Source organism: Phalacrocorax carbo, chromosome 9 (assembly GCF_963921805.1).
Source record: "Phalacrocorax carbo chromosome 9, bPhaCar2.1, whole genome shotgun sequence".
Taxonomy (NCBI): Eukaryota; Metazoa; Chordata; class Aves; order Suliformes; family Phalacrocoracidae; genus Phalacrocorax; species Phalacrocorax carbo.
In genome coordinates this window covers 12,215,671-12,236,150 of record NC_087521.1, presented here as the reverse complement: position 1 = coordinate 12,236,150, position 20,480 = coordinate 12,215,671, and the positions used below count along the sequence as shown (strand labels likewise).

General features: G+C 39.9%; 1 protein-coding gene across 6 annotated transcripts in view; it reads right to left on the bottom strand.

Moving 5' to 3' along the window:
* LIN52 (lin-52 DREAM MuvB core complex component) overlaps nucleotides 1–20,480 on the bottom strand; it is an 84,017-nt gene that overhangs the window by 49,027 nt on the left and 14,510 nt on the right. Inside the window, exon 6 of one of the 6 annotated variants that reach the window (XR_010374428.1) lies at nucleotides 4,344–4,518. The exons of 4 other annotated variants lie outside the window; for them this stretch is intronic. Coding sequence is in view for 1 of the 2 variants with exons in the window: in XM_064460390.1 (XP_064316460.1) it covers nucleotides 16,022–16,080 (59 nt within the window). In the remaining variant the exon portion in view is untranslated. Of the gene's footprint in view, nucleotides 1–4,343; nucleotides 4,519–15,842; nucleotides 16,081–20,480 lie in introns of those variants that run through there. One more of the 6 variants, XM_064460390.1, reaches the window with a different exon arrangement.

Sequence of the window (20,480 nt, the reverse complement as noted above, 5' to 3'; positions counted from 1 at the left end):
ATTGACTGCTCCACAATGAAAAAGTTTTCTCTTTAATCCAGTCAAAAACCTTCCTGCTTCAATTCATGACTGTTGTCTCTTGTCCTCTCACCATGCAGCACTGTGCAGAGCCAGACTCCATCTTCTCAATAACCTCCTTGCAGGTACTAGCAGGCAGCTATCAGGTCCCTCTGAAGTCACCTCTTCTCTGTGCTGAACAAGCCCCATTCCCTTGGCCTCTTTTTACAGGGCAAGTGCTCCATCCCCCTGATCATCTTGGTGGCCCTCTGCTGAACTCACTCCAATTTAGTCCTAGTCGTCTTCATGATGGGGCCATGGAGGACACCACTGCATGTGGCATTGCAGATACAGTCTAATGACTGCCGAGTAGAGGTAGATAATCACCTCCCTTGATCTACTGGCCATGCTTCTATCAACAGATGTATTGTTGATGATGATGAGATGAAAAGAATATAATCCTACATTCCTTTCCCAAATATTACCTACCTGCTATATTCCTGTTCAACACTGTCTCCTAGTCCCAAACCTCCACCCATCCACTGCTTCACTTGTTGCTCCAGGAAACCTGAGCACCCTGGTCAAGAGCCAGGGCACTTCATGCCTTGAGACGGGGAGGAACTGTTTTCTCCTCCAAGTTTTATATGCAAATGTTATAGTAAACAGAAATTGTAAGCCTTTTTAAAAAATTAATATGCTCTCTATTTTCAAGTAAGCCAGATACTAGATGTGAAAATCTTGAGGCAACAGAGAACTGTCTGTTGAAAACTGAATGACAGCTTGGCCTGCTACCCAGAAACATCCATCACCCAAGCCCTTTTCTGTTGGGATTTGTGTTGAATGACGTCTTCTGCAGGTTAACAATTAGTTTTTAGCATAAGAGTCCTGTGTCATTGTCGTCATCTCCCCAGGAGAGAGAAACAGGCTGAGTGATTTTTAGATTATATGCTCTGATAAGACACCGGCTCCTGACTCCCTGTGTGCTTGTGCCATGCAGGCCACCTGCTCTATGGAGCTGCCACCGGGGACACCCTCAGAAAGGTTTAATAATAATGTTCTCTCTAGAGACGTAACTCAGAGCATGCTTTGCATTTACATTCTCTATCACTGACTAAAATCTTGTATTAAAAAATCCTATCAATAGATAGGATCTATGACTAGCCACTAAAACACCACAGTAATACAGTATATTGTAGAAATATTATTTCCTATTAAATAACAATCTGTCAGGTCAGTAGTCATAAAAACTGTAAATGGACACAGCAATTGATAGAGCAGGGCAGATCAGTGATCTACCCAGCCAGGTATCCTCTCTGACTGTACCCAATATCAGAAACACTGCAGGGGAAAAAAAAAGGCAAGGAACCCCATTATGAAGACATATGGAATAATAATCTCTGAAAGAATCCTCCTCTTCCTAAGTGCTTGTTTTATATCTTGAAGCAGTTGATATTTTCTACTTCATTTTGTATTTTATTCTGCTGTAACTAGAAATGTTCCCATCGTCCCTTTAATTGCCTGATTCCTTTTCAATAGCTGCTAAGTACATGGTCTGAAAAAAAAAATTCCAGTGTGGCAGAAAGTTCCACATCAAATTATTCATTGTGTAAAAAGCATTCCTTTTTGCTACTTTTAATCTGACTGGCTTCCATTACTTTTTTCTGAATTCCCCTCTCTTATTCTTTTCAGGTTTGGGAGTCAATAGGAATTTTCAATTTACCTTCTCAATTGTAGAGATGTAAAATAACAATGGCACTACCTTCCAAAATCAGAGATCAATTTTTTTTCCACACTCTCATGAAGAAATCTCTTGATTTATAAGCAGCTCTCTAGAAGTGAGTGGCATATTTCACGCTATCTCTAAATTATTCCTACCAAAAGACTGTCTGAAGTGACAGGGTATCTGAAGTTACAAGAGAGAGAAGAGGACTTAATTCCTTTCTGGGAAAAGATTATGAAAGCTTATGCAGAAATATGGGTTGTAAAGCATAAACAATTATTGGAGTCAAGCAGAAATGGTGGGAAACAGCACTTTTGCTCTGTTTTGGAGCTTCACTCAAGCCTGAAGGCATACATGAGTAGAGCAATCCACTCTGCTTCCCCATGCTGGGGACTGTGCTTCCACCTGCCTGTTCTGGATCATCCCAGGAGCTCAGGAAGCTTGAGGGGTACATGCAAAACATGGTTAAATGCTGCCACATTGACCAGCTGAACACAAACTCCGATTACTTTGTGTAACTAAATTGTCATGAAATAGATTTGTCATGAAAATTCTGCCAAACAGCACGTTTTCAATTCAGAAACATCAAAACCCCATTTAAAAACCCAACATATAGAATATCCGAACAACTTAGCATAACTATTCTTATCAGTCCAAGTATAAAGTGCTACCCAGTGAAGTCGGCCTAAGTATAGATCCTTGTGTCACCACCTCCTATCCAACTCAACTTATGCCAAATATTTTGAAACCTACTCTTTACAAACCTACCAAAGTGACAAACCTTTGTTAAGGAAAAAACCTACATCAGTATAGTTTAACTAAATCTTTGTGATTACAATTGCATACGAAGATCATACGTGTTTTGTTAACTTTCCCAGACTTACCTAACCAGAAGTAATAGCAAATTACAATTACAACTTCTTGAAAAAAAGATTTTGCTATTTACGTACATAACATAAAACATTTGAAGACCCTTCAAGCAGCCTGTAATTTATACAGAAAGTAAAGGTCCAGAGAACAAATTTTACTCCACTCTGTTTCATAATAGAAGAAAAAGAAAGGCTGTGACTAATTGTTTCCATGTTCAAACTTCAAGTATGTCCTCTTCGGTTTCTGATAATAGTTCCGAACGATATTATTTTGGTGTCAGAACGCATTATCTCAAATACAACAAGTATAAGTTGTGTTACTTATAGGGAAAGTTTTCTCTGATAGGTACAATTTTTGGGCTAGAATGACAGCATGCCCAGCCAACAGCACTTTAGCCTGCAAATGGAAACCTGTTTTTTATTCCTGATGCACTCCCTCCTACTATGTGACTTCTCCATCCAACCCTCAGGTTCCCCCACCCATGAATATATCTTTCTCTGGCAAGTTCCAAGATTGAGGGAATAGAATTATTATGAAACAAGAAAATCCCATTTTAATCTCATGAATAGCATTTTAGATCCATGCCAACTGAATTAAGGTTCCAGACTCAGATGCCTAGGTTGAGAACCTCATATAAATCTACAGAAAGATAAAAATGCCTCCAAAACAGCAGTTAAGTTTATTTAAGATTTGCCTGCTTGTACAGCTTAGAGTGATTCTATTTCTGATTTGGAGAGCCCACGTAGGTATCAAAAGGTAACAGCTGTGGACACCAGGCCCAGACATCAGGCATATCTATGCGGCATTTCCTAGTACTGCTTTGTTAAGCAGTCAGTTAAAAGAGCCTTGAACACTCCTGCAGAAGACTGTTTTTTATGTAATCAAAGCCCTTCAAGGAATACTCCACAAAGTTTATTCCCTACATGTCTGCTGTTAGGACATGTAATGACAAAGCAGAAGAAGCCAACATGTTCAACAAGGTGTCAATAAAAAGAGAAGAAAACAGCCAAGGTGCTAGCTTGACAAATACCTTTAAATAAATACAGCTAGCTAGCAATGCTGAGCACATCATGAGTAATTATTTTGATGCCTGGAAGTTCTTGTTGTTGATCAAGTACCCTCTCCTTGAGGGTACAGTACTCTGCTAGATGGTGTACGAACACAGGACACATTATTTCTGCCCTAAGGAGCTTAGGAGAGACACTACGTAAATACAGATGGACAACAGAGGTACACAGTTAAATGAGACATCACTGAAAAGGATCACACATCATCTTAACAGTTATGAAGATTTCTATACATACTGTACAGCAAGGTGGAAGGAGGATGAGCTAGCTCCCTGGATGTTTATAGAGTATGTCTTTGAAGTGTGCAGGGAAAACAGTTTCTTAGAAGACACAGCAAGGGGTCATAGTAATTTGCATTCTTGACAACAAACACTTCCAGTCTATCTTTCTGTTACTGAATGCAGTATATTAGATAAAGCACCAGAAAAACCATGAAGAGAAAGAGAGGTGGTTTGATACAATACCAAAGTGTGTGGGGAAACGTATGGAGATCTTGATCACAGTCAAAATGATGAACTCATCTTTACGAGTGGAACAAGATTTGTTAAGAGCAAAGATTCTGAAAAATGTGTAATATTATAAGAACTTGAATAAGAGCTGTATGAATAGATAGGAAAGGTTTTATTTCATAGCTGTTATATAGAAAAATGGAAGAAGATTTAGGTTACAGCTTGGATGCCCGGACTTACCGGAGAGTCACACATTATACTTGGTCAGAAGGCTAAATGAGGGACAGAACAGCAGCAGTGCTCACAGTCATCAAAAGAGGGATCACAGACAATTTGTTTGGAATAGGAGAAGGAAAGAGTAAAAAGCTCCAGTTTCCACATCTACTCAAGTCCTCATAGTCTTCAAGTCCCTTTCCTATAAAGGAAATGAAAGGGCTGGTAGAAGATATTTTTAATCCCATAGGTTCTAGAAAGGTAGCAAAGTTCATTAGCTCCCAGTGTGGTCTAAATACCATGAAATGGGTATGTTGTTAACTTACAGTCACAATATGGAACAATATATAAACAATATGAGGCAAGAAAAGCCACGCTACATAGTTCTCATGTGGGCATTCATGCTAAGTCCACGTGACGGTTGTGTTTCATGTACATAAATTTTACCATTTCTTTCAAATTACTGCTCAGGAGTAATAAAACACTACCTTGCATGAGTACAGTAATGCTTCTACAGAAATTACATTAAACATCATCAACATCCACAGTCTCTCCTCCTACCAGTGACTCTCACACAAAGGGCCTACAAAATCCTACTGCCACCCGCCTAAGAAATTCTCTCACTGGGACAGAGGCTGCCATCAGCTTGAAGAACTTGTGCCATCTCTGGGAATCCAGCAGCAGGTCTGAGCTAGTGAGTGCTGTGCGACTACTCAAAAGGATGAGCACTTAACATTGCCGTTGGTGCTGAGCTTATTGAAGATCACTGCTTATTTGCCCACATGACACAAATACCAAGGTGACTGGCAGACAAGCAGAGGGAGAGACAAACAATGTAAGTCAGGAAGGAAAAGCCTACTAATAGGGCTTGCCCAAATGCTAAATGTTTAAAGGAGTACTTTGAAATCCTGAAAATCGATTTTCTTGGAGGGTACAGTACACCAGCCTTAAATTCCTTTCTTGTAAATCCATGGATGTGTTGGCTTTTGTTTTACCCACTAGGCAGGGGGCACTCAAAGTCCTCATTAGGAAGTGATCTGCAGCTATGCACCAGAGAAGAGTACAGCCTGTAGGATTTCAGATTTCATTTAAGGCACAGCTTAGCAAGAAGGGATCGCAGCAGGTACATTTTCAATGCCATCTGCTGGGTAAGACGGACAACTCTAATAAACGTTAGAAACCACTGTTTTCATCTGTCATCATCAATACATACCAACAATTCCCTCCTCTTCATACATTACCTAAACAGATCTCAAAATTGAAGTTGTCTTAATAAGCACTTTTTATTCCCCACACTCAGTCAATGCATCCAAGAAAGAAAATAAGCCAATAGTTATGAAAATGTTTGGATGTGTAAAAATGACTGCATGTTACTCCTGCTGAGAATTCAGGGGGTTCTGACACTAGAAAATATTCAAATTAGTTTTGATGAGAAGAGCCTGACGCCTAGGTTGCAAAACATATTTCTGCACTTGGCTCATCTCATTTCCCATCCTAGAAAAGCTAATACTTCTTTCTGAAGACAGCAATGAAAAAGTCACAAGACAGGAAAGTTTCTTCCTCTTGCCTGAAGATTATTTTTCCCATTGGAAAGACCAACAACTGACAGTGTTCACTCAGCTAAAGGAGTAGAAACAGACTTAAGTGTCACAATAAAATGCAACAGACCACTACTTTGAAGAGACATGCAACTTCTATTGCTAAGGAAGTCCAACTCAGAAAATACCCTAGAATTTGAGAACAGGTATTTATTAATACAGAGTGAATAAAACATCGCTTGATCTTGAAGATGAGTGACAACTTCCTGGCTTTTGTGAATTATAACTTACATTCTGGTTGTTCAAATTGCAAAGCTTCATAAAATGTGTCTCAACCATTTGCAGAAACCACTGACGCTAGAGACACCTATAATTTCTCATAAAGGACATCTGGACAAGTTCCTCTTGTGACACTGTAACCAAGAACTTCTGGAGGCTCTGGTGGAATAACCCTCTTGGTCTATCATGCCATTTACACAGCCTATCGGATCACCTGGATTCGGTAAAAAAAGAGGGACAGACATGAAATGGGGGTCTGGCATGAGGTTGATAAAATTCATATAAGAGATGCTGCAACAGATTGCACTCCCAGGTCCTCAAATATGAAAATCATACTTGCTGACGTGAAAAAACAATTGTTAATAAACAGATATTCTGCTCTTCAAGACTCCATATGGCAGTCTGATGGATTAAACACCAGCAGAGTGTTGATCACTCTAAAAGCTCATATTGAGATGATCTGGAAAATCTGTCTATCTACAATTTACGAATTCTGGTTAATTTAATTAAAATGCTGCATCACTAAGTGCCTTAATATGTGGAAAGCCATAAGCTTGTGAGGTTCCTGGCACATGCCTGCTTTCAGAAGAAGCTATACAACAAACTAGCAAGAGTCTCCTTTCTAATTCAGGATATGCAAAGGAAGACTCCTGAGCTACAAAATCAGTCTAAGTTCACATGCAGGAAGAGGAGAGCAGAAAAATCTCCAAAATAGGCAGAGGGACAGGTGATATGGTGAGGCTAAGGATGCCAGTAGCATGAAGGAAGCAAGGACATAGGCTGTCATGGTACTTGTCACTTCTTTGAAAGGGGCTAACCAAGGTTAAAGGAAACTAGATGGGTTACAAATAGTTAGCAGTCTGAGAAATAGAGAAGAGTGGGGTTCAGGAGAGGAACTGTCCCCTTGAAAGGTGACAAAAGCCAGGAATTCCCAAGACAGAAGGAGCCCATGATCAATACGCTTGGCCAAAAGTAAACCCAATGCTGTAATCTACCTTCACCAAGGGAGGCTTCAGAACTGGCTGCTTCATAAATTGAGACAGGCTACAGCACATACACGATCAATTACTGCAATTTAGCTAAGGGGTGGTACCTGTTAATTTTCAATTTAGTGCCAACACCATGAAATAGAATCCTTGAGGCTGAGCCAGCTTAGAAAATTCTTTTCCTTGCTAGAAGTATGGCTGGATGAAAGAATACAGATATTCCCAATGCAGAAACCCTCTGACAAAAGACAAGTGAGTAGACTGCTGGGGTGTGGAAGCAGATGATAGTTTGGGAAACCTTTTCTGCATCTGCAGCAGTTAAAGGAAGCCAAGGCATTCCCAGTATGCTCATTACTGTCTCTGTAATGGACCCATCCATATTTATTAATATTTTTCTTACACTTAATAATAGCTACTTTTGTTCTTCCTAAACCAAAAATGATGATGCTGGGTTCAGTTCTTAGCAGCTGAAGCTGGGGATGCAGCATCTACGGTTTTCCAGGCATGACTGCTAAAATTTGAGAGGAGTCTGAAAGAGGAAAGTGGTGTTATCAGGGAGATATCATGGAGGAATAGACAGAAATTCCCATGTTACTACTGCCTCAGTCTACTATAATTCAGCAAAGCATAAATCCTTTTTTTCTCTTTGCATTCTCAAAACTATCTAGAGTAAAGAGAAAAATTTCTAGAAGGAATGAACAGCAATTTTCCCCAGGAACACATTAGTTTAGGGTCATTTTTTGTTAAGAAACATTAAACAGAATCAATTTTGGATTTTGTTTTGTAAAATGATCATCTTATTTGGGAAAAGAGGAGCATTCTCTCTAGTATGGCAGTTGGCCCCCTACTTGTACAGGCAGATGAGGTTCTGCCTGCAAAACCCAGGAGGATTTGCTCACTTTCTGCAACAGAGGATAGGGCACGTGAAGTTGTGAAGAAGGCCTGATTGTGTTCTATGCCTAGCACAGTAATATAAAGGAAGACTGTAAGAAGACCCATTAAAGGCCACTTCAGCTGTGTTTCTACAATTCATTGCACGACAAGAAAGAAAACTGACGTTTCACAATGCATACCCCTATACTAATCTTTCCCATAATGGTAGAACTCAGAAAAATTGATCTGGAGTAAATAAAAATCAAAGCCATGTGCTTAGAGAATAAAACCCATTTAAAAAAAGCCAGATCACATTTACATTTCACTCTCCAATATCATCTCTATGCTTCCTCTAGAGTATTTCCAACTACTTTTCAGGACATGTGACCGAGCATGCTGGAGCCAAAGTTATTTCCATATTCAAATACAAGCATAACAGCCAAGAAAAAAGTGCCTAAGACAGAAAGCAAGGTGGTGGAAAACACCTTCCTTCCCCTAAATCTTCTCTGTTTCAGAGAACCAAGCAGGCTGGCTTCAAAACAAGAGCAAGTGGAATAACCAAACAAAAGCAGATCTGAAAGGTGAGCAAACTCCACAAGCCACACAATCATTACTGTGTCGACAGCACACTTGTTAAAAATGTATATTTTAATTTTCTGTATTGCTAAAGGTCCCAATTTGCCCAGGGATCTAGCTAAGCTGCCATTTTCTAACACGACAGAGTCTAATCTTTATTTAATGGATTTAGCATCTATCTTCACTAGAGTGGTCTCTAAGGGAAAGGGGAGGGGAGTATGAAGGGGCATGAAGAGATGATCAGAGCCCCCCTCTCCTTCATCCATCCGGCGCTCATGTTTGTGTTCAAAATTCAATTACCTCCTTATTGATACTTCACAGAGATATTTAAGCTGCAAACATGAAGCCCTGATTTCCCAGGGGGCCATGCCCCTCTCTATTTCACTGCTCTGCTTCCCCCAGGGTGAATTCCTGAGGCGTCCATATTAATAGGTAATCAGTCACAATTCATTTATTAAACAGCTAGCAAGGTTTATCAGCCTGCCCTGATTAGCCGGAAGAAGCCACTGAATTCCTAATTTATTTATGGAAATGTAAGTGTCTTTTTGAATTCCATTCATGAAAGACAGGGGTGCCGTGGGCCCGGCACACTGAATTCTAACAGGGAAGCAGCAGGCAACCTGGAGACTGGGGACTTTGCAACTTCAGGCCGGGAAATGCACTACAGTGACCCTAGCCTGATCAATAGATTTAGGGCCAGAACTGCATACAAGCATTCACAAGCTGGCTCTTCAGGGAGTAGTCCTTGCCACCCACTTCAACTAGAGAATTACCATCCTGATAGCTCAGGGTGTGGATCGGCTGAACAGTGTTCCCTAAACAGAGCAGGTGATGTGGTGATACTGGGTCAAAATAAATTTAACTTTTTTTTTAAAAAAAGGCATTTTAAAAAGTTCCAATAAAACATTCAGAATAGTGCTGAAAACACCTGCCAGTTAACACTAATATAAGCATTAACATATAAAGTTCAGCTTTTTGAAAACTGCAGACTGCTAAAACCTTTAAATTATTTTTGCTATAATCATTTCAACTGAACCGGTTTTCAAATGCACCAAACACTGCCACTGTACTTTCAAACTAAGACACAGAAGCTCAGTGATGCAGAAGGTGAAAATGGCTAACAAAAACAACAAAAGTCACTTCCCTGTTGTTTTAAACAGCGGAATGGAGAACTCAGTAAAAAGCAGACCTCGAAGTGAAAGGACTTTTATACATGCACTTAATACACCTTAAGGCAATTAGGATACAGTATCTGATACCATAAAACTTATATACAGGCCTCTGAAGGTTCAAGGCCACCACTGGTGAAAAACAGTTTCTTTTTATCAGTCTCAGTTGTGCAGTGATCTCTGAAACTCACAGTCACCTGAATTTTACTGACTGTAGTTACTTAACCATAAAACAACTAGGAATGCAAAACCATAGAAAATGTTTATTTCCTTTTTCTTCTCCATACAAATTTATGCCAAGTAACTTTCACTGCATCCCCCTCTGTGTTCAGTGGCTTTTCTGAACAGCTCAATTGGGAAGTAAAGGCAGGGACTGTATTTTTAAATTCTCTGAACATGGAGGATGTCCCTCAGGCAGATGCAATAACCAAAAGGGTATATTTAACACATTTTTTCCTAAATTATTTAGATATCGATACATTTAACAATGTATGATGTTACATGGAATATAGACAGAAGCATGTTTAAACATATTGAGAGCATTTCTGTAACACTAACTCTTGAGATGCTGTTACCAGACATTTTGTCCAGTGACCTCAGTACTCTGATCTGATTACTAACCAACTAGGAAAGTATTCAGAACTAACAAGTCAAAGCATAAATAATGGTGGATGCACATGCCACTCCACAATATTTTAAGTTATTTTGGTTCAATCACGATTACTTGAAAATATATTTTAAATAAAAATGCAAAATCTTGTGTAGTTTAAAACTGGCTACACCTGTGTTTACCCTCTGAATTTACAAGCACAAGGTCACTAGTTGCATACAGGCTTTTAATTTGCTGAAGATCTCATTATGCAAAAATTTCACTAGTGTATTAAAACCAATATAAAATCCCCACTTCAACTAAACTAGAACAACCCATACCCTTCAATAAAAAAGGATATGATTTCCTCTCAAATTACAGTGGTCAGACATGAAAAGATGTAGTACATGCAATAAATATATCAAAAATGCAGGAGGAAAGAATGTTTGAATTCATCTATGACCAGAACTCGTGTGTTGCAGGTGTCTGAAGTCAGGGATGGCATGGGGAAACAAATCCCGGAAGAAGCATCTTTTCACTGCCCAAAAAAGTAATCAATAGCTTAATTGTTATTAGTTTGTATTTTATGCAGACAAGGGTAATTCAGCATATCTTTCCTACTACAAAAAGTAGCTCCTAGAGGAAGGAGAAAACAGGATTTACAGGAAAGATTTCTCAATATCTTTCCTCTTTTGTATAAGGAGGATTTCCACACTGGTACAACCAGCAGACATCACAGGATTTTACAACAGGCCCAAACATCTAATCAAGATGTGGCTCTCAACAGCCAGTTTCTCCAGCCCTCATTGCTTGGGGAACTGCAAATGCTACCAATGAAAATAAAACAACCTGTTCCTTTCCTGAATCTAACCATACTTCACCTTTTCCCCCTTCAGCAGTAAATTCACTACAGTGATTTCAAGCGAGGGCTTTGCAGAGTACACAAGACAGAACTCACCACAGAGCAGGTAAAGTAGGACGCTCCTGTATGTTCTTACTGGGGAGCTCACTGAGCATCAAACTCATCACTACTTTCACTCCCTCAATACCTAAGCTCCTTATCATACACAAAACTGCAGCACCATCCATAACAGGCATCGAACCCAAATGTGTTGGAGAATAAAAGCTGTAATCACATTGCAGCCTTCACAGATATTATTTCTAGTCTTCTCACAAATGCAGCACTGGTTTTCTGAAACCAGACAATTGCCCCAGGAGGTGCTAAGTGTTGTCATTCACGTCAGTAAATATATCTTCCTTGGCTATGTTTAAGACATCAGCGTTAGCACTGACGTTATTATGCACCGCTGCTTAAGTTAGTGCATGCACCCAAAAGGGCTTACCTACCCAACTGCACTGTCAGCACAAAACCACAAATATGGAAAAGCAAACCTACAAAACTGTAAGAGAATAGAATTTAGTATTACAACAGAGAGCACGGCACTATAATCTTTAACTGCCTGACTAATTTTTAAACTAACCATTTTGAAGTCCATTTTAATGTAACCAAATCTGATACAGAATACCCAGTCAAACCCAGCAGGTTACTGCACATCTACCAAGGCAGAACTGGGATTCATGTCCCTGTATAACACCCAAAGGAAGGGTGTGGAAATAAAAACCGAAAGTATTACATAGGTATTCCTTCCTTTCTAAATGCCACTTGATACAACTTCATGACAAATGCCTATTACTCTGCTGAAAATTACTGCTCGTGCTTTCATCCTGTCTCATCTAGTCATCCATCTTATCCATTTATTTCTAACACTCCTGTAACACTGTCCATATCCTTCTAAGGTTACTACAGTAACGAACTGCATGATTATAATAAAGGCTGTGATAATTATTTCCTGTCTCACACACATAGCCAGTGCTGAAAACATCATACTTCTAGTGACTTACACAAAGAACTTCACAAACCGCATACACAAAAATTATTTCCTACACTACTTAAATGCTGTAACTTAAGTGACAGCCATTTACACACAGAGCAGAACACAATTCAGAATAAAAATGAGAATCTCTAATTGACACTGGAGAAAATTAGATTCTAATTGCATATGCTGTATTTTGCTGATGACAACAAGGTTAGCATTTGCAAAAAAAAGTGTTATGAGTTCTTTAATGACCAACAGGTTATTAAGACCTTTCTCATATAACTCATTGGAAATGTAACATTTCCAACAGCAGAGAGCCCTCTAGAGCTACCACAGGATAACAGTTCAGCAACCGACGGAGAGAAGGGCACCAACGCTACTTATTGCCACACTTGGGCTCTTCACAGGTCCCTCTCCAGCTACTGATCAAACCTGGTTTTACTTGGTTCAGCAGAACAGAGATTAAACCCTAGAGTGAGAAAGCAGAAGCCACATTTTAATTTGAAGAAAAATGAAGCTAATATTTGTTGAATTGCTGCTGAACCTAGAAAGCTTTAAAATGTAACAACAGGTATTGGAGATGTCGTGCAAGGACCTAAAGAGAGACTTATATTATTTATAATACAGATGTTTTTAAAACATCACCAAATGTCTGGAAAGACAGATTTTACATGACAGTGTATACTGACACCAAAATAACAGGCACTTTGAACAGTTTAAACAATACGTGGATGTATGCCTTGTAGCACAGAAACCTCTCCATATGGAAATGCCCTATCAATGTAAAATAATTTCTATATAGAAAATATATTCTGCTGACCTTTACTATAATAAGCTTCACTAGCTTTCACTAAAACAGTGCTCAGAACAACACACAAGTGAAATCTGATTAATTGGTTATTACGATGTCTTTAAATTACCTCCACTCTTATGCTTGTGCTGTAGGAAACAATCAGTAAAAATATGTCCTCAAAACTAAACTATGAACCTAAAATCTCTACTTATGCAGCATGGAGTTTCCTATTCCCATCTCTCCAATTACAGTAAAAAGTTGTAAGATAAATCACAGGAAAATACTCGAACTATATCCTTTACCTTTACTGTCAAGCCTTACCACCATGAGAAGCAGTAAATGCAACTTGATTCCTCATTGTGACCAAAAATTTCTGCAAGAATAAAATTTCTGAAAAAATAAACCCACCCTTTTTCTCAGAACCAAAACCCATCTATACATAACATTTTGGGACTGACAAGTGAAGTACAGCATGCCAACCACAGGTTTGGTTCCACATTTTAAGAGCCTTAAACCACTGGAAGTTATGAGCTTAACTTTCTGGGTGTTAATGTATCAGGCTTAATTATGATATGAGTTTGCAGTGCGCTCAGGGAACAAAAATCTCTTGGACACTTCAAAGAATCCACAAACAGCCTTCAAACATGATTTCATGGGCAAGTATAAAGTAATGTTTTATTATCAAAATAAATTTCTAAGAGCCAGCACTTCACTCGAGGGGGGAGATGAAGAACAAACTTGCAGTGAATATGATGAGAAGAGGTAGTATGTTTACTCTGCTGGCAATGGCATTAAACATCCTTTTTTGATGTCCAGCTAGAACTCAAAAAGCCACTTCAAAACCCTCCTGTACTAACAGAGACAATTCAAAACGTTTCAACACCCAAACAAATTCACATGATGATCAAGAGCTGGATTTTTAATAGAGAAGTCAGCAATAGGTATGTAGTAAATTAATTTGGTTTAGTGGGACAGGATCTTTTTTTTTTTTCTTAAAAAAGACACTTTTTAAACAAGGGAATTCAGGCAAGAAATTAAGTCAAAGAAGCATCCTAGCCACATGATCAAAATTTTTCTTGTGACTTTCTAAACTGTACCTCTTTCCCACAGCTCAGGCTGGGTCTCATTTACAAGCTCCGTTTCCTAAAGTGGCCTTTTAGGATGCTCTTGAAGAGTTGGAGGTAAGTGCTCTCTCTAAATTCTAGTCTTCTCAGAAGATTGCCCTTAGGCCTGAAACCAGACAGACCTACACTTACTGAGTAATATATGAGTAACAGCAACAAAACATGGGTTTCAACACCTAAATTCATAAAGTGACTGGAATGAAATAGTATGACCTATTTTAACTTGTCCCGAATTTACTAAGATACTTCACATTGATTTCAGAGTGGGCTGAATTGAGCCACCTAAAACCAGAGATGAAACAAAAATAAGATTTAGTACCAAAAAATTAGGTTCATTCCCTTCCCCTCCCTGCACATTTCTGTCTTATTGTCTGACCTTGTGCATCTGTTGCATAGTCTCATGATCGATCTAGTATTAAAAACCCTACCTTCAGCCAATCTGTCCTTTTATGTCTCAGTATTATGCAATTGGTAGGTATCTGGTGAATATACACTTCCAAGCATCCTCAACAACTAGGATGAAGAAAATGTTTTCCATTTGACAAGGTCTCCCCTTTCCTACCTCTTTTTCAAGCCCCCCCTCTTGGACACTCAGCTTTGTGAATAAATCCTTTCTCTCCTCACAGCTTTCTCAAGTAGTAGCAACATGAATTTCACTCTTCCTCTGTCCAAGCCAGCACCAAGCCAGAGAAGACCTGTTATTTTCACTCTGTAGACTCTCAGAAAAGACCAGCCTTATAAGCAGCAAAGTAAACCACAAGAGGTCTCAGTCCAGTACGACAGTATCACACCAGATCCAATTAAGTCCCTTTCTAGCCATTAAAAAGTTAGATTTAACAAAAACAAACGGTATAGAGATTAATAGAAAACCCCAGAGAAACAATAATTAAATCAATCTAAAGAAATCCGTAAGAGGAAATAAAGGCAAAGTAAAATTTGCTAGGAGATCAAGTGTTATATTATTAGACTAATGGATACAGCCTGGGGGGGAAATGTAAGCTTTCATGCACTCAAGTTATTAGCTCTTTAATTAAAAATTATGTGACATTATGTTGTTAAATTTAACAAGATTCTGAATAAGTATTATATAAAAATGTAGGAATAGGTAAATTTTCAATAGATTAAGCTATAGAAGCTTCATGTTTCAGGGAATACTCCAGCTGCTCTTGGGGAGGGTTGGCAAGAAACCTCCCATAGCCTGCTCTTCCATAACTGCACAGAATGGTGAGTGGCTCTTCACACTGAGAGAGTCCACTGTCAGGGGCAAAAGACTGGAAGAGTACTGGTCTGAGTATGGCAATTCTCACAGTCCTGTTAGAAATTGTTTCCTGAATTGATACAATGTTGTGACCTATGCTATTTTGGCAGAAAACCTCCATTTAACCCAACCCGCTTCATCTGCCAACCCCAACACAGCACTTAAACAAGCAAACAAAAAACCCATCCAAAACCCAGCAAAAAAACCCACCCCCCCAGACAAAAAGGTTATTCAGGAAGTCAGAAGTGCAGTTCCTCATTCCAGCTATTTTTATCTCAAGCCCAATCCTATATTCAATAATGCTTTTCTAAAGGAGAAAATTATCAGAAAAAAAAAATCACTTTGTTTTATATAGATTGCTCAGTTCTCTGTCCTAAACCCGCAAAAGCTCATGGCCATAAAACTCCAGTCCTGTTGGGACGCATGAATATGCTAGGGTTTTTACAATATTTTTATTCTATCTTACATCCAGTTTTCAATGCCTAACAAAACGCAAATAGCTATCATTACTTCCACACTATTAATACCAGTGATCCTTTGATATTCTGAAATAAAGTTATTATGTTCCTTTATAATCAAGTACAATCTCTGTGCATCAAAGGTCGGCACCACAGAAAACAGGGCTTAGACCGAAAAGATATGTTCAGGTGAAATCAGCTGGACACACCTGGGCAGAGACAATGAGCAAATCCACATGAAGACCTGAGGGGAGCAAGAACACACAGCTATCCTCATTAGAAACACATCAGGGCAGTAAACTAGATGTAAACTGAGGGTCATAGCAGAGAAGTCAGCTTCTTTTCCCTCCCCCCATAAAATCTCTATTTCTGCAGGAGATATATGGGAACTAGTTATGAAAGTCAAGCAATTAAAAAGCATTTCTGAGGTATTCATGGGACTGTACCAGCCACAAGTGCCTGACAGCTCTACGCGTGTGCAAGTCCCTGGAGAGCCATCACACTTCAATTACTATCACTAACATTAGTCATTATCGGGCTGGCTTCAGTCCCTGGGGAAAGCAGCTTGTGATGACAATATCCAGCCTCTCCTTGTAAAACAATTCATTAGGCAAAGCGGAACAGCTGGGGCAGCCACGTGGAGGTCTGCAGAGTGGCCGCCCCACAGGGACCTCCAGCCCCACTTTTCCTTTTGGAGAGGGGCAGCCACCGCCCCCGTGACAGCTGTAAAAGCCTCTGGGGACACTTCAGGTTTAATCAGTGCTCCTTATACTCAGGGGAAGCATTTGATTGCAAACTTAAACTAATGGCACTCAGAAGGTTACAACAATCATCAGATAAGAGGCTTTAGGGCATTTTTATCTTGTTCTAATGCTCACAAGTTAATGAGGCAATAAGAGACAGATACTATCAGCCTTGGTCTAGCAACATTATGGAGACAGAGCTGCATTTACTGAAGATGCAAGACATAACGTGGCAAGTTCATTACTGATCTTATGGAAGACTTCATGCTCAGAACAACTGAAACCACTCAATAAAGCAACAAAATGCTAGGAGATTTTTCACATAGCCTTGTATGCATTATCTCTTGATTCAAAACAGAGAAAAGTAAAAAAGAACATAGCAATACCCCTCCAACATATGTTCAGCCTATTTGACAAATACACGGTATGACCTTTCTCAAAGCACAAATGCGGCTGAATGAAACAGTGAGATTGATCCTGACATACTGAGTAACTGCTACCTCTGAGCTAGCAGGGCAAATGCGCCACCAAACAGATAAATAATCCCTGGTATTAGTATGTATACATACTAATGATTTTTAGCCTTTATGCTGCTTGTAAATAGAAATATTTGTATTTATAATGTCTGTAAACAGTTGAGAATAGGCTTGCTTTTCTTAGTTACCTTGCTTGGGCCGCAGAGTGAAGAGCACTTGATATCAGGATCTGTTTCGTCACCACATTCGCATTTTACTTTCAGTGATGACATACACAATATTCCAATGATGCCTTCCTGTGGCATATAATAGGAGGAAGCAGAGGACAATAACAAACAGCATAAAGGATGGGATAGTGTGTTTGGTTTGCGTGGCCAGGTTTTGGTAGCAGCGGGGCTACAAGTGAGAAGCCGCTAGAAGCTTCCCCCATATCTAATTGAGCCAGTGCCAGCTAACTCCAAGACAGACCTGCCACTGGCCAAGGTCCAGCCCATCAGCAACAGTGGTAGCACCTCTGGGATAACATAGTAAAGAAGGTGGGGGGGGGGAGAAACTGTGACAGAACCAGAGTGGCAGAGAGAAGAGCGAGAATATGTGAGAGAAACAACCCTGCAGACACCAAAGTCAGTGAAGAAGGAGGGGAAGGAGGTGCTTCAGACATCAGAGCAGAGATTCCCCCACAGCCTCTGATGAAGACCATGGTGAGGCAGGTTGGCCCCCTGCAGCCCATGGAGGGCCCCATGCTGGAGCAGGTGGATGCTGAAAGGAGGCTGTGACCCTGTGGGAAGCCCACGCTGGAGCAGGTTTGCTGGCAGGACTTGTGACCCCATGGGGAACCCACACTGGAGCACTTCGTGAAGTACTGCAGCCCATGGGAAGGACTCATGTTGGAGAAGTTTGTGGAGGACTGTCTCCCATGGGAGGGACCCCACACTGAAGCAAGGGAAGAGAGTGAGGAGTCCTCCCCTTGAGGAGGAAGGAGCAGTAGAGACAATGAGTGAGGAACTGACCACAACCCTCATTCCTCACCCCCTGTGCTGCTCTGAGAAACTGGGAGTGAAATTAAGCCTGGGAAAAAGGGATGGGTGGGAGGAAGGTGTTTTAAGATTTGGGTTTTATTTCTCATTACCCTACTGTGACTTCAAATTGGCTATAAATTAGATTAATTTTCCTGAGTCAAGTCTGTTTTGCCCATGACAGTAATTGCTGAGTGATCTCTCCTTGTCCTTATCTCGACCCATGAGCTTTTTGTTATATTTTCTCTCCCCTGTCCAGCTGAGGAGGGAGAGTGAGAGAGCAGCTTTGGTGGTTACCTGGTGTTCAGCCAGGTCAACTCACCACAGATACTTAATGATAATGGCTTTATATGCTCTTTTTCCAATATCTTGCAAAGAACATTAACATGAACTCCACCTTATACTTGGGGAAATAGGGACACATGCGAAGGCAAATAAACCAACCAAGCAGAACACTGGTACTGCCAGAAACTGAACCAAGGTCTCCAATACCACACTCCAGTGAAATTCTTCACTAGGATCAGCTGCTGCTATTCAAATAGGTCCAGCTACCCATACTGTGGAAAAAAATTCTCTCTTCGCTGCTGCCAGAAGCCAAAATTCACAGGAAAACATTTCAGACAGAGGTGATATAAGGATGACCTTTCCAATATTTGTAGATACAGAGGAAATGAGCTATTAAAACAGAAGTAGAAAAGTTTTAATTGGATAAAGGTATAGACAGCAAAAGAATTTTAAATAATAAATACAAATCAATTGTAAAGGTCTGAGAATCCCTGCCAGAGCATCTCCTGAAATTTGTTTGGCACTTCTGTGTTTTTAAAACATAATGCAAAAACGCACGCAACCTTATGCTTGATCAAACTTTTCCCCGTCTTCAATTCCTCCACTGACAGTAGCCTACAAGTTAGCCTGTCAGAATGAGAGTAGCAAAAAATAGGCTTCTGACAGCATAATGTAAGAACATTTTGTTTGTAGTCATGTTTCTTTCTGTGCCAAGTGTGTGGCAGGTAGAAATGCTTTAATGTGACAGCCCATTCCTTTACTTCTGTGGCTAAAAACTCTTCAGTCAAGCCCCATTGACCCCTTGCTTGTCTAGACAGATGATGGTGGTTTCACTCCTCATTTAGGCTGAGACACACAAGAACCTCTGTGTATGTTGAGGACCATTCTCTTCCTCTGCTTAAAGAATGATACTGAATGGACTGTATCTTCCTACACAGAAAAACAGGCTCCCCAGCCCAAGTTGCACAGACTCATAATCAGCTCTCTGGATGAAAGTATTTGGAAGTCCTTTCATCATCCCCCAAAGCAGGAAAGCCATCACTGCAATATGAGAATCCTTAGGTTTCTTGATCCTAATCAGGCTGCTCACATGGAGGCAGACTTGCACCTGAGATGATCTGCTCAAAGCTCATAGGCTGAACTAACTGTTTAATGCTGAGTTCAGCTGAGATTGGGGAATGTAGGCTTTGAATTAACTAACTTCTAGAAAGGATCATCGAATCACAGGATCATCGAATCACTGGATGATCTGGGTTACAAGGGCTGGGGAGGTCTCCTACTCAAAGTACTGTTGATTATGGGGTCAGATCATGTTGCTTAAGGCTTTATTCAGTCAGGTCTGGAAAACCTCCAAGGACAGAGACTCCACAACCATCCTGGTTGCACAACATGTTCCACTGCTTCACTGACAAATGTTAATATTCCAGATGTCCTCAAAAAGCACAAATTACTGCTTTGAGTAGCATACCAAAAATCCTGCAGAAGCTAATGGTGATGAATCAGATGAGTGATTTCAGAGTCTTCAAAGCAGTTTGGTCAGTTAGCCTGCAGATTAATCAGATCTCTTCCTTTTCTTTACCACTAGCACTGAAAAGGTTCCCTTCTCCTAAGCACAGTAAGCATCTAGATCAACTTTCACTCATCGACATAAACTCAACAACTCTTTTCCAGAAAGGATCAAACTATTGCAGCATTTCGTCCTACTATCGAACAAACTATAGGAGCCAAAGGGGACTTTCAGAAGAGACATTTTTACACAGGAATACCAGGGTGTAACACAGGTGTTTTGTGGGGGTTTTTTGTTGGGTTTTTTGTTGTTGTTGTTGGGTTTTTTTTGTTTGTTTGTTGGTTTGGTTTTTGGGGTTTTTTTGGTGTTTTGTTTTTTTTTTTTTTTTGGTTGGTTGGTTGGTTTGATTTGTTTTAATATAGAAAGCAATACATCCTGGTTGAAGTACCTTTCAGAGGTGACCTTTGTTTTAACGAAATCAGATCCACAAACTAGGTATGGGTATGTAGATAAGGAGAGGAGGAAGATGCAAGAAAAGGCAAAAAGACAGACATTTCAATAAAGATCAGGTAAAAAGCATCTCATAGTAACTCAGTTTTTATTTAGAACATTGCTGT